The 12,798-nt window shown below is 35.3% G+C and overlaps 2 protein-coding genes across 4 annotated transcripts in view; one reads left to right on the top strand and one right to left on the bottom strand.

Annotated features, from left to right (window-relative positions):
• LOC134840748 (COP9 signalosome complex subunit 2-like) overlaps positions 1–12,798 on the bottom strand; it is a 545,309-nt gene that overhangs the window by 337,417 nt on the left and 195,094 nt on the right. The window lies entirely within an intron of this gene.
• LOC134839901 (uncharacterized) lies at positions 1,729–10,950 on the top strand. 2 transcript variants are annotated; one of them, XM_063855527.1, is made up of 4 exons: positions 1,729–2,193; positions 8,836–9,422; positions 9,852–9,961; positions 10,536–10,950. In XM_063855527.1, exons 1-4 carry the CDS (start codon positions 2,078–2,080, stop codon positions 10,758–10,760), a joined length of 1,038 nt encoding a protein of 345 aa, XP_063711597.1. In that variant the 5' UTR covers positions 1,729–2,077; the 3' UTR covers positions 10,761–10,950. The 2 variants fall into 2 exon arrangements, with proteins under 2 accessions (XP_063711597.1, XP_063711599.1); XM_063855529.1 differs by lacking the exon at positions 1,729–2,193 and adding an exon at positions 8,564–8,675.

Here is a 12,798-nt window from a genome sequence, read left to right as displayed (position 1 = left end):
ATTGGTATAGGGTAGATAAGTATGTAGGGTATAATGGCATAAGGTAGAATGATATAGGGTAGTTTGGAATAGGGTAGATTGTCCTGTCACCTAAAATTTTGCCGCAATTCATAGAACCTCGAGCCTCAAAGTCGGATTGATAATTATATATTCAGCCGAATGATAATCGCCTGTCAATAGGAAACTGGGGGGTAGATCAAAAGTTTTTGGGGGGAGAGTCGATTCTCGCCGCGCTCTGCTTCTTTATATATTTTGATTTGATGTATAAAAATTGGCCAAAAATTGATGTATAAAATTACCAAAGGGAGGATCTTTTGAGTGGCGAGGGGGTAAAATCCGGAACAAGCGATGCTGTGTTACGAGTTCAGATAAACTGTTAGAATTCAACCAATCAAAACCTAGTATTCAAAACTTTTGAAAGAAATAAGCGACAAATTCAATCAGTTTTGAACATTTTAAAGGGCATGAATTGGTTGAGAATTTTTGCGCAACGGTGCTTCGCGCATGATTATAGCCCCATTTCAAATTATGTGTCGCAAAATATATAATTTTGTGCTGTACAAATCGAGGGCAGCGGAAGATAGAGACTAACATAAAATTTTCCTCGTTGTTTTTGTTCTGGAAGAAAACAACTTCAAATAGTACATCTTTTCTATTTATTCTCCGCATTTCTGACTGAATTATTTTGAGCACTAACTCTTGTTGTGCGACTCAAGGTCAATTTTTATCCAGAATGTACGCGTGGTACTAATTTCGCAGTCAAATCAGTTAGGCTTTGGGAGACATGAAGCTTAAAATCAGGCGAGAACTCATTTTTTCACGCTATCATTGCCATGGCAGGGGAGCGAATGCACGATCTTCCTATCTCAAAAGGAAATTCATCTGAGAATGTGAAGAGCTTAGGCTTATGTTCAAAATCACGTCTTTGGTAGGATTTTGCCACGCCCTTTGATTGAAAGTTTGCCGCAATTCATACATTCTCGATCCTCAGACTCGGATTGATAAAGCTTTTTTATCAAACTCATTGACAATCGCTTTCTGTTCTGAGTGAAAAAACAACTTCAAATGATACATCCCAGGAGGTGGATCAGAATTTTTTGGAGGAAGGGGCCAATTTCTCGGCGCGCTCTCCCCATTTATATACTTTTAAATGGGGGCTTTGAAAAATGTAGGAGTAGGTCGGCCAAAAATGGATGTCGTAAAATATTAGCAAAGGGAGGACCTTTACTCTCCCATGTAATGTAGTCTATGGTGAGGCTTTGAATTTGGCCAATTGCGTAGGGTCGTAAAATATATCGCTTTGTTCTTTTAAAGGGACGGAAGATCGAGACTAACATAACAACTTCCTCCTTTGTTCTGGATGAAAACAACTTCAATGTTCTGAATCTTTTCAACACACCCCTTCAAGAATTGATGAAAAATTAATCAAATATACAGTTTTTGCTCTTAAAACTCAATTTCAAGAGCAGCCGTTTCTTTGAATTCAGTTATTAGTATGCAGTGCATGAAATTAAACAAGGGTTTCTATGTTTTTTGTTTCAAAATGTGTAGTACCATCTCTGAACGTTCCATCCTTTTTTTATCCCATAAGGGCAATCAATCGGCACAACCAACCAAGATATCCGTCTTCAACTAATCAGCCATAAGCCCCTATTTGCATACATGCAATTGGCTTTTAATACTTGTACTTGAGGCTTATCTATCTAAATCTCATTACAACAATGTATTATAATGGTATCATGACACGCAGCCATTTTGCATTTTAACTAATCAATTTCAGCCTCTTAAGCCCGCGGCACCTTCTGAGAGAGCGATCACTTAAATTTCAATTGCACATTTCCAACCCAAAAAAGTATCTAATTTTATTTCTGCTTTGAAAACATCCCTTTATCAATAAACTGAAAAGCGCCGTCGGAGAAAGAGCATTTTTGGAGTGAAAAAGGAAGCAAATTGAGCCGAAACTATTAATAATAGCTCAAAATTGTCTACATATCAAATATAATTAGTTTTTTGGATCTGGATCTGAAGCCAACTTATAGTAATATCCTTGAACTCTGGTTTCCTGATTCTAGCTGAAATGTCAGCAATGCCAAACGCTATCCAGAAGACCGGATCAGTGAGTAGTTTCGGGACGGCGACATCGCAGACCTTCTTGTTGCCTCCTGGAACTGAGAGCAATTCAGAAAGCCACTCGTAAGAATGAACTAACCCTCACAATATAAATTAGAACGTATGCCAAAAAATCCGGCTCAATGACGAAAATTAACTAATTTTTTATTGTTCCGAGCACGTCAATGAAAGTGACTAGAATAAACTACGGTGTAGGGTCCGTTTCTTCCGGCCAATTTTGACTAAATTAAGGAAAGTTCGTAGGATTTCCATTGTGTTATCATATTAGGCTTTATAGATCGTTAATGGGATTCTTAAAAAAATTCAAACTCTAACAAGAATAGCCAGTTGCTGTGCAATGTTCCGACCACAGTCTTAGAAAGAAAAAATATGCATGTTTGAGAGTCATAGCAAAATATTTCAATTGGAAAACAGTTTTTGAAGAAAATTACTAGAAAAATAACCAAAAAAAAAATTGCATGTAGTTCTTAAGCAGGGGCACAACAGCGGTTCGCCGTGATGGGCTGTACAGCTCGTATGTTGGTCCTATCCCTCGTGGATAAATGATCTTAAAAACGAAAAAAAAATTCAATAGATTTTTCAAATTTTTTTCCGGAAATTTTTTGAAAATTCAAGTTTTTTGATATCCAAAATTGCGCTAAAAAACTCCAAAAACAACTTTAACTGATTAAAATTAAGTTTTCACGGCTTAAATCAAGCTTAAATAAGCTATTGAAATTATTAACTATCTTATTAGCTAGCTCGAAATTAGACCAAAAATAAAAATTTCAAACCGGTTTTGCGGTTTTTCTCGACATTGTGAAAACTTTTTGGAAATTCTTTAAAATCGTTCGAATAACGACTGAAAGGGCTTCAAAATGATTTATCACTCAACCCTGTCCAATGATTATTTGTGGTAGCTGATTTTGCGTGGAAAAAAAACACCCGAATTCAAAATTACATGGTCGGAACAATAGCAGTTTTTTTCGCAGTGTCGATATAAATTGGTCTTCAGTTTCTTCCGTTCTTCAAACTAGTCAGACGAACTTTAATGAGAAGCTGGCCTCCCTAGTTCAGTTCTACTAGCATTTTAACGTTATATTATCAATAATTGCCACTCTTTCTTTTTTGTTCTGCTATTTCAATTGCCCCTTCAGGAAACTTGCCAATGTCTTGTTAGGAACCAGTTTATTTATGGATATTAAAACTAAAGCCATTAAGGGACTTATAACTAAGGCGATTTAACTCAGATGCCCAATGAAAATTTTTTACTAGAACGTATTTTTGCAAACATTTATGATTAAATCTAATCAATCGAAACAGAGACACCCCTTTCCATACACTGAGCCAGGCGAAAAAATTATTTAAAACATTATTAAACAATTTTTTGACACTTAGATCCAATCGACCCTCTGATGAGTTTAATTCTGTCTATAGCTAACTTTTGATTTGTTTTTCTTTTTGTTAAAACCGTGTAAAACTATCGTTGTTCGAATACGGCAAATCTCAATCAATCAAATTGGCTTTGATGAAAAATTTTACAAGTTAATTTAAAAGTTTTGTACGCAGAAACTTCTCTAACCATATTGATTTTAGTTTTAAGCATCAATTCGGTGACTGAATCTGTGTTGCACTTATAAAAAAAACTATTCTAATTAGCACTCTGATTTTCATTCCCAGTTCTAACAATTTGATTTTGTCAGTATTTGTGAAATAACTAAACTCCGTATTGTATGTATTATTGGTTGCACATAACTTTTATAGACATTTATTAATTGCTGTCCTGTTCACAACTTACTCAATTGGAAAAACTATCCAAAAACAGCACAACCTAATTATTTTCTTGATCAATATACAAATGAAAATTCGATTTGTTGTCGAGATGAAATCCATGATGTTTGAAAGATAAAATCAATTCTATTTTGGTGTTATTTGAAAAATAAAATAGATCGATACTGAACGTCAATCAATCACGATCGTGAGCCACTGTCAGACTCGAAAAAGCTGAAGATTATCTGTCAGTGTCAATTTAATTTTATAAACATATTACTTACTTCTAGCAAAGCCGATGGACATGTGAGCGCAACCTAGTCATTTTTGTTTGTGAACTCGAGAACCGTAAAAACGTTCTTGAAAAGTCCAACACTGTCTTTTTTTGGAAAAAACGGATTCAATTGAAATTAACGAAAGTCTTAAAATATCCATGAAATCCATGATATTCGAAAGATAATTAAATGTTTATTTGTGTGTTATTTGAAAAAAAACCGCTCACATGTCAACCGACTTCTAGCAAAGCCGATTGACAGGTGAGCGCAACCTAGCCTTTTTTGTTTGTGGACTTGAAAACCGTATCGTCTGCATAAAATTAAACCCTCTGTTACCCGTGCCTGTTTGAGGATCGTTTATTAGAAGAATGAAAAAAAGCGGGCCAAGAATAGATCGCAGATGTTCCCCAAAAGATGCTAGTTTAAGTTTGCTATCAAAAGAGAGTTTTTCTGATGTACTGACAACAAGTGTCAAAGTGAGATTCCAAAAAATTTAGCACATGCCCGCTGCTGAGTCTTATAGTCTAATTTCATTAGCATGCTAGAGTGATCCACCGTAACGAAAACTTTTATGAGATTTAAAATTGAATTTTTGACAGTTATTTTCTTTTTTTTTAACGACGTTGAAACAACTTTTAACAATTTTATACCTTCGGATTAGAATAATCTTGTCTACTTTTGAAAAAGTTCGATTGAAAACTAAAAATTGTCGCAGAACTGGAAGAAACGAAAAAGATCTGTGGTCTAAACAGTCATCATTTTGTCTTCAATTGAAATTGGTACGCTTTTTGCAATTGGTACAATTTTCGCAAATTTTGTAATTCGTTCAAATTTTGCAATTAGAAATTTTGCATTTTTTAAGACTTTCGTTGATTTCAACTGAATCCGTTTGTTACAAAAGAATCTTTGGCTGCTGATAGATTACAATAATTTTTGCCTAATTAGGTTTGCTTTCTGCAAGCCTGGCGCCAGTGTTTACCAGGAAATCGTTCAGACATTCACGTACTCCTCTGACAAATTAGGTGACTTGGAATTTTCCACAGATCATCCATTTCCTTGACAACTTTGAACAAGATTTGTGTTCTAGAATTAGACTGAAGCCTCAATCTTTTTTGATAGTAATTTTGTCTTTAAGGATGCCTAAGTTTTTGTCATTTTTTGGGAACTATATATGTTTCATATATCAAATTTTTCACAATATTCATGCTCTTCGCAAGGTTAATAACATTCCATTTGTTCCCGTAACCGCTTCTTTGCTGCTGCATATTTCTTTTCCTTGTCGATCCATGGATGCCTTCCTGTTTGTTCCAATAATCATTTTGGAAAGTATCAACTGCCTTTTACGAGGAGATGTTTTCGGGTAATCAGGATTCTATAACTGCATAGTTTTACCAATCTCAAGCTGTAAGAAAATTTCACTTTTCCTTTAAACCTTTGTCCAATTTGTTCCAGTTTCTAGCAGTAATTTTTCAGTGACGATTTTTTTTGAAGAGTTTTCAGACAAATTGAACTCCAGAATGATCAGACACTGAATATTCAATAAATTTAGTTGAGAGGTCGAATGCACAGAATAATAAGTCAATCAATGTGCCATTATGTTCGGTGACTCTTGTTTTCTTTCTAGCATGCCATTTTTTATCATATTAATCTCAATTTTCATTCGCTTTGCAGAATTTTTGCAATGAGCAAATTCACGTTGAAATCACCAATAAATATTTTTCAATTCTAGGCCCCGCAACAACCCATCTAAATTATTGTGGAGACTTTCGAAGTTTTCGTGGCTTAGCGAATTAGGTGGAATGTATATACAGATAACTACATTTTTCTGATTTGTTTAATTTTATGAGCGCTGACAAAATTTGAACTTTGTTATCTTTTGTTGCTTTAATATTTTTTATTTGATGTTGACATCTTGTACAATTTTTTCGATAATTTGTTTGAAAACAAAAACACTTAAGGATAGTCGGTTACTGTGCAAGGAGCACAGAATGTCCTGGCTACGATTTAAGAAAAGAAACTCAAAAACTCAATGAAGCCACACTGGACCACCTGCGAGCTTTCCTTGAGTTACGTAAAAGTAGTCGTGAAAACACATCGACGACAGTTCTATCCCTTGATTTAGTGGTCACAGCAATACGTTTTTAAATTTTCAAAAAATCTTTGGTCTTTTAATTAGTAAATCAAAATTACCGATGACTCTAAATTGGATCAAATTAAAATAAAACTCAAAATTAAACAAGACTGCTCGTATCAGGGCGAAGCCCTGAATGTTCCAACTGCCTTTTAAGGTCTATGGAGCATTAATAAAATGAAAATTTTCAATGTAATAAAAAAAAAATTTGAAAAAATAGGAGATTTTATTTAAAAACATCCCCCCTCAGGTAATATTAAGTTTAAAGTGGTAGATTTTGCGGCTATTAACAAATCAATTATGGCATATAAGCTTCCTTGAACCAATTAGGAACAATTTCTTAGACGGATTAAATCTCGGCTTACGCGTTAATAGCGCGAAATTTATCGCGCGTTAATTGTCCCAAATTGACCAAAATGGCAATCTTTAAACCCCCATAACTTTACGAAAAATGATCACAGGTGAAATATCTTTTCAAATTCAAGCTCAGGTCAACAATACCTTGAATGATATAAAACAATTCCGTCAAAAATGGCTAGTTAAAAAGTCGAAATTTGTCTGAAGAAAAAAAAACCCACCCGAGCACAAATATTCCGTTACTTTCGTATCGAAAGTCGGAACAAGAACGGATTTTATGTGTTCAGACAGTTTCAAGCAGTTAGTATTTTAATTGCTTTCGGTTTTTGACTTGGGATATTCTCATGATAGAATAACAAAATGGCGAGATAAGTGCCAAAGTGAACTACCTCCAACGTTGACGGAGTGAACTACGTGAAAATAGCCATGCATGAATTCTGAAAAAATATCTGCATTAAACGAAATTAGCACAGTTTTCTAAATTGGATTTTACTTGTATACTGGAAAAAAGTTGTATACGCAATCAAGTGTTTTTCAAAAACTTTTAGTTGTCTTGCAAGCCTTTCATGTTTTTGAGCTGTATTAAAAAAACATATTTTAACCGTAATCAAAATTGCTTGAACGCCAGAAATTAACAGGAAAATAGCCAAAGAAATAAGCTATCCTGTCATTAATAATGTTGTTTCAGTTGAGTTTTTAAATTGATTTTACCAGTATTATGTAAAAACTGACATCAAAGCTAAGACAATAGCTATCACGTTCGAAGAAATTAAATTTATTAAATTAAATTAATAGGTTTGATATTCAGGCTATTCTGAAAGTTAATTTTGGACAAAATGATATTTTTTCTCCATTAAATCTACCTAATTTTGTCTCCATTTTTTCCATTAACCAGGGGAATTTACTTGTTTGCATGGTCAAAAAAATTGAACTTTTAACACAGGCGAAGTTGCACTTCGCATACACAAGCAAAAATATGACCGATAACGCAACTGGGAAAAACTTAATGCTTAAAACTTTGAGTCTACAAAAAGTTCTGTAAAGACGCACGCCAATTATGAGTCTACATAATTACTAAGTGAAGCAATTCAATTATGACGCATTAGCAGAACGAGCCAATTTCAAAAAAAAATACCAACTAACATGCTCCAATTTATAGAGCGAATGCATTTAATTAGTATACGGAAAAGTTAATTAAAAACACCTGACTTTGCCCAGGTTCGATTTTGTTGCGGGTCTCCTTCCCTACCTCCACGCTACAGATCCATGATACCTTGAAGCTAATATAACTTGTAATATAATAGTCTGTTATTATCCTTAGTATTGCCTGTACTTAATATTTGTTATTGATCAAAAAGAACTCTCAAAATGATCACTAATATTTGCGACTTAGGTTGGAACAAAAAGAGAGATCATACTATCATACAAGTTTTGCTTGTGTAAAAAGCTTTTTAGCTGCTCATAAACCACTTTGGGCTTTTTGTATAAAGTTTAAGATTAAAATTTGGAACTATTGCGGTACCCAATCGCGGTTCTCAAAACTGAATTTATTCAGTAAAATTTATAAATGCTAAGGTGCAGTAACGGTTCAATGATTTTTTCTCACATTTTCACAGATATGAATTCCATTTCCTCATTTGACAAAATATTCAAGCTTTAAATATCAAAAACTCATAGCAATTGTAGGCATGAACAAATTTGTAGTTTTTTCATTAAAAATAGCCCTAAATATTAAGCGTTCATCGCTAAGTTCAATAACACTTGAATATTAGACATTTTTCCTTCAACTTCAAAACAAAGTACCATTGTTCACTAAGACCTCAAAATAGGCAACTGCCGTCAAAAATATGTCGGAATTTACCAGTCGACTTAAGGATTCTTTCCTTTTTTCCTGTCGATTGGACCAGTCACATTAACAGATGTCAAAAGCATACAGCTTCAGAATACCAAATTCACATAATTTATTACCGCGCACTGCACTAAGAATTATGCTATTTCATTTGGCAGTTTTACTTCTACATCAATATGGAGTCGTAAGTCAATTTCAACCTGTTCAGCTTAAATTTTTTATCAGCTTAAAACGAACATTCTACTTGTTAATTCTTACCATCTGTATTTTGAAAACCCGAGGATTCAACCAAAAGTAGATTGACTTGGTAATTTTTGTTCTTAGCTTAGTAACTGTCCTTTCAGACGCAATCAATCGATAGACAACTCAGGAAAACCTGACGAATCGCTGACACCGCCGCCCAACGAAGGGTCCAAACCCCAGTCGACTCTGGCTCCAGCTACACCAAACTCCGCGGCTGCACTTGCCTCGGGAAAGAAGAAGTGGAACAAAGTGAAATTAGGAATCAAGTTCACCGCCAAACTAAAACCAAAAATCGAAAACGAGGCTAAAATTGTTCCAGACATAGAATACTTACTAGTCTCTTTTCTCCCTCACTCGCTTTGCTTCAAGGAAATATTTCAAACTCTCTCTCGCTTCGTCGAAATTGATAAGAACACGACAAGCAGTGACGACAACAATCCTTATAGTATGGTTGAGATCGTTCGGCGACTTCCGAATCTGAAGAACGACAAAACAGCCGAAGGTACAAAATTAGAACGAGGCAGTGTGATAGTCGACCTCAATCGACCGCTGATTGGGGGAAAGAAGCCAGATGTCAATCCGGAAACAGGGGAAAAGGGGGAGGAGGATAAGACTGTTTTGGTGTCTCTGGCCTTCAGCACTGACCCCATGTACTCGCCATTGTGCGAGTCGAAAAAGGAACCAACGAGTTAGTTAACAGTGAATTTACTTCTAACCACCAGGGGAGAATTTATAACCATGAGGATGCTATTTTACGACATCCATGCAATTAAAGTCAGTGTTTGCCATGCCCAGGATTTAGAAAAACTAACTATCAGGAATAATTTTTACGAGCATTTCTCATACTTCGTGTTTTTGTACTTAAAACGAACAAAATAATCATAAGCTCTGATGACTATTAACTGTTCAATGTATGATCGAGGTTTAATTCCTGAGGCCACTTTTGATTATAGTGATTCGTAATTTTAGTATTAAGGAAGAAGAATGATGCCATTTCAAACATTTGCACAATTCACTCAAAATAACCAAAGCATATGAAAGCTGGGCTCACTGGAACTGATCATACAAAACATGTCGTGGGATGAATTAGTCGCAAGTAATCTCGGATTTATTTTAGATTTCAGTGAGGCGGAACTGAATCACTTCGGGACGTTTGATCGCATCTTCTCCTTGAATCCGAAGGTATTAGTCATGCGACAAAGGTGTCTCTCCGACCAACCATTCGAGGTAACCACGTACTTCCCTTTCACTCGTGAGTTTCTATTATAACTATGGGTCTCAAATCATCGCTGATTTTTATGTTGGAGACAATAGCGTTCATTGCATACTACAGAATCTAAATTGAAATAGGACAAACTGTAAAATCAAACTTGTCCTGCTTTGTCTGTGGCAGTTCATCGCCTTGACTTGAGGTCCGATTTTTCAGAAAAATGTCAAATTTGAGATCTCTAAAAATTACAGAAATATGATGGATATTTACTCCAGTTTCTTACAACTTTATTTGCGCTGATGAAAAGAGAGCATCCAATTTCCGACTAGATGACTATCATTTATTAGTACATTTATTTCATTTTTTGTGCATAGATTTTTCACGAGCGCTTTTAGACACCTCAAGGAAAGCATGTATTTTTGAGCACGATCAGCAACCAAATCGGAGACTCCGAAAAAAGTGGCCCCGCAGTAGGACTACCATCAATTAATGTAAGAAACGGAGACAACAAGTTAGCAAGGTCAATTAAATTTTAAGAAAAGTGCACATCATTGACTTTGTGCTAGCAAAAAATCCGATCCGTTCTCTTAGGCGAAAGCGTGGGTGAAAAACTTCAAGTGGGCGTTCCCTCAAAGACCGGAGGACACATTTGTCAAAGTGGACAAGGAGGACATGAGCTACCTGAACAACTTTGTGGCCCAGTGTCTCCACCAGGACATCAAACGAAGAGTGGCCGGACGCAGTCCAGTGGCCGCCAAGGTCATACAGATACAACCTAAGGGCGACTGGCGTCTCGCTCACTTTGACACCATGTAGAATTCCATGAACAGCAAATACAAAGTATTTTCTAAAACCCCAATATATAGTTTATAGAAAAAGTAGTTTATAGTATGAGTCGACTTACCGTGCTTGCGATTTCAGAAATAACTCATGGTTCTGCTCCTCGTATTTTTGAATCAATTTATAAAAAAAATGTTTGATGTCTACCATTCAATTTCAAAGTTCACGAAGCCAATTTTAATTTCCAGATGTATTCATGCATCCCGTTGTGCGGTCTACGTGAAGACAACCTTAAAACCATACCGTTCCAGGAGCTGACAAATTAATCTGATTGGTTGACGCAAGAGATTCAGAGAATTACCACAGCTAAATTCGTGTAGATATCGTGCGCATAGAGTATATGAATTTATTGTTCCGAAATTTTTGTTCCGACTTTCGTAACGAAAGTAACGGAATACTTGTGCTCGGGGTGGGTTTTTTTCTTCAGACAAATTTCGAATTTTTAACTAGCCATTTTTGACGGAATTTTTTTAATATCATTCAAAAAGTACTGTCGTCTTGAGCTTAAATTAGAAAAGATATTTCCTCTGTGATCAATTCTCGTAAAGTTATTTAAAGGGGTTTAAAGATAGCCATTTTGGACAATTTGGGACAATTAACGCGCGATATATGTCGCGCTATTAACGCGTAAGCGGAGATTTAATCCGTCTTGGAAATTGTTCCAAATTGGTTGAAGAAAGCTGATTTGCCGTAATTTATTTGTTACTAGGAGCAAAATCTATCACTTTGTACTTCATATGGCGGGTTGGGGGATGATTTTCACAAAATTTCAAAATAAAAAAATCGTTATATAATCTATAACAATAAAAGTTTTTATGTTGTTACTGCTCCATAGACCTTAAAATGCAGTCGGAACATTCAAGACTTTGCCCTGATACGAGCAGTCTTGTTACTTTTCTTCAGACTTCCATGCATCAGTGGATGTACGAACAAAACTAAATAATTTACAGAATTATAATTAAAGTCAACCCTTTTCAAAGGGGCAATTATTTTTCTTTTCATTACAGATTAGTCAGCAAAAACTTCAAACAAGACTGCTCGTACCAGGGCGAAGCCCTGAATGTTCCAACTGCCTTTTAACGTCTATCGAGCAGTAATAACACGAAAAAATTAAATGTAATAATAAAAAAATGAAATGTTTTATTAAAATTTGAGATATTTTGTGAAAAACATCCCACCACACGCCATATAACGTACAAAGTGATAGATTTCGCTCCTAGTAACAAATAAATTATGGCAAATCAGCTTTCTTCAACCAATTTGGAACAACTTCCAAGACGGACAAACCTCCGCTCACGCGTTAATAGCGCGAAATATATCGAGCGTTAATTGTCCCAAATTGGCCAAAATGGCAATCTTTAAACCCCCATAACTTAACCGAAAAATGATCACAGGTAAAACATCTTTTTCAAATTCACGCTCAAGACAACAATACCTTTTGAATGATATAAAAAAATCCGTCAAAAATGGCTAGTTAAAAAGTCGAAATTTGTCTAAAAAAACACACCCCGAGCACAAATATTTACTTTCGTTACGAAAGTCGGAACAATAATAAAAAAGTATCCTTTTTTTTAGAGTGACGGAAGAGTTTTTGTACTGGGTAATTAAGCTACAGACAAAAGTCGTATTTTTAAGCAACTAATTTTTGAAATATTTTGACACATCGAAATATCGCTAAAATTGAATCTGAATTTTCACACTGAGGCAGAGCATAACATGCCTTACAAAAAGTATTACATTACACGCTAACTAGAGTAGACACAGAATCGGAAAAGGATTTGAACAAAAACAGCGTCTTCGTAAAAACTCATGCGTTTATCTCAAATGATGTAGAACTTGAGGAAAATTGCCCAGGCATACAGTCTCAAGCGTTGAATGAACACTAAGAACCATTTTCCGAGCTGAAACTTAGCCTAAAATACTTGGTTACACACACTTTGAGCCAAAAACAAAATTTCAAGCTATTCAGTTTTGAAACTCGCATAACAAAAGCTCCACCAATCTAAAACACAAA

The sequence above is a fragment of the Symsagittifera roscoffensis genome, chromosome 2 (genome assembly GCF_963678635.1).
Source record: "Symsagittifera roscoffensis chromosome 2, txSymRosc1.1, whole genome shotgun sequence".
Taxonomy (NCBI): Eukaryota; Metazoa; Xenacoelomorpha; order Acoela; family Convolutidae; genus Symsagittifera; species Symsagittifera roscoffensis.
The sequence above is the reverse complement of the archived record's forward strand: the minus strand, read 5'-3'. Positions and strand labels throughout refer to the sequence as shown.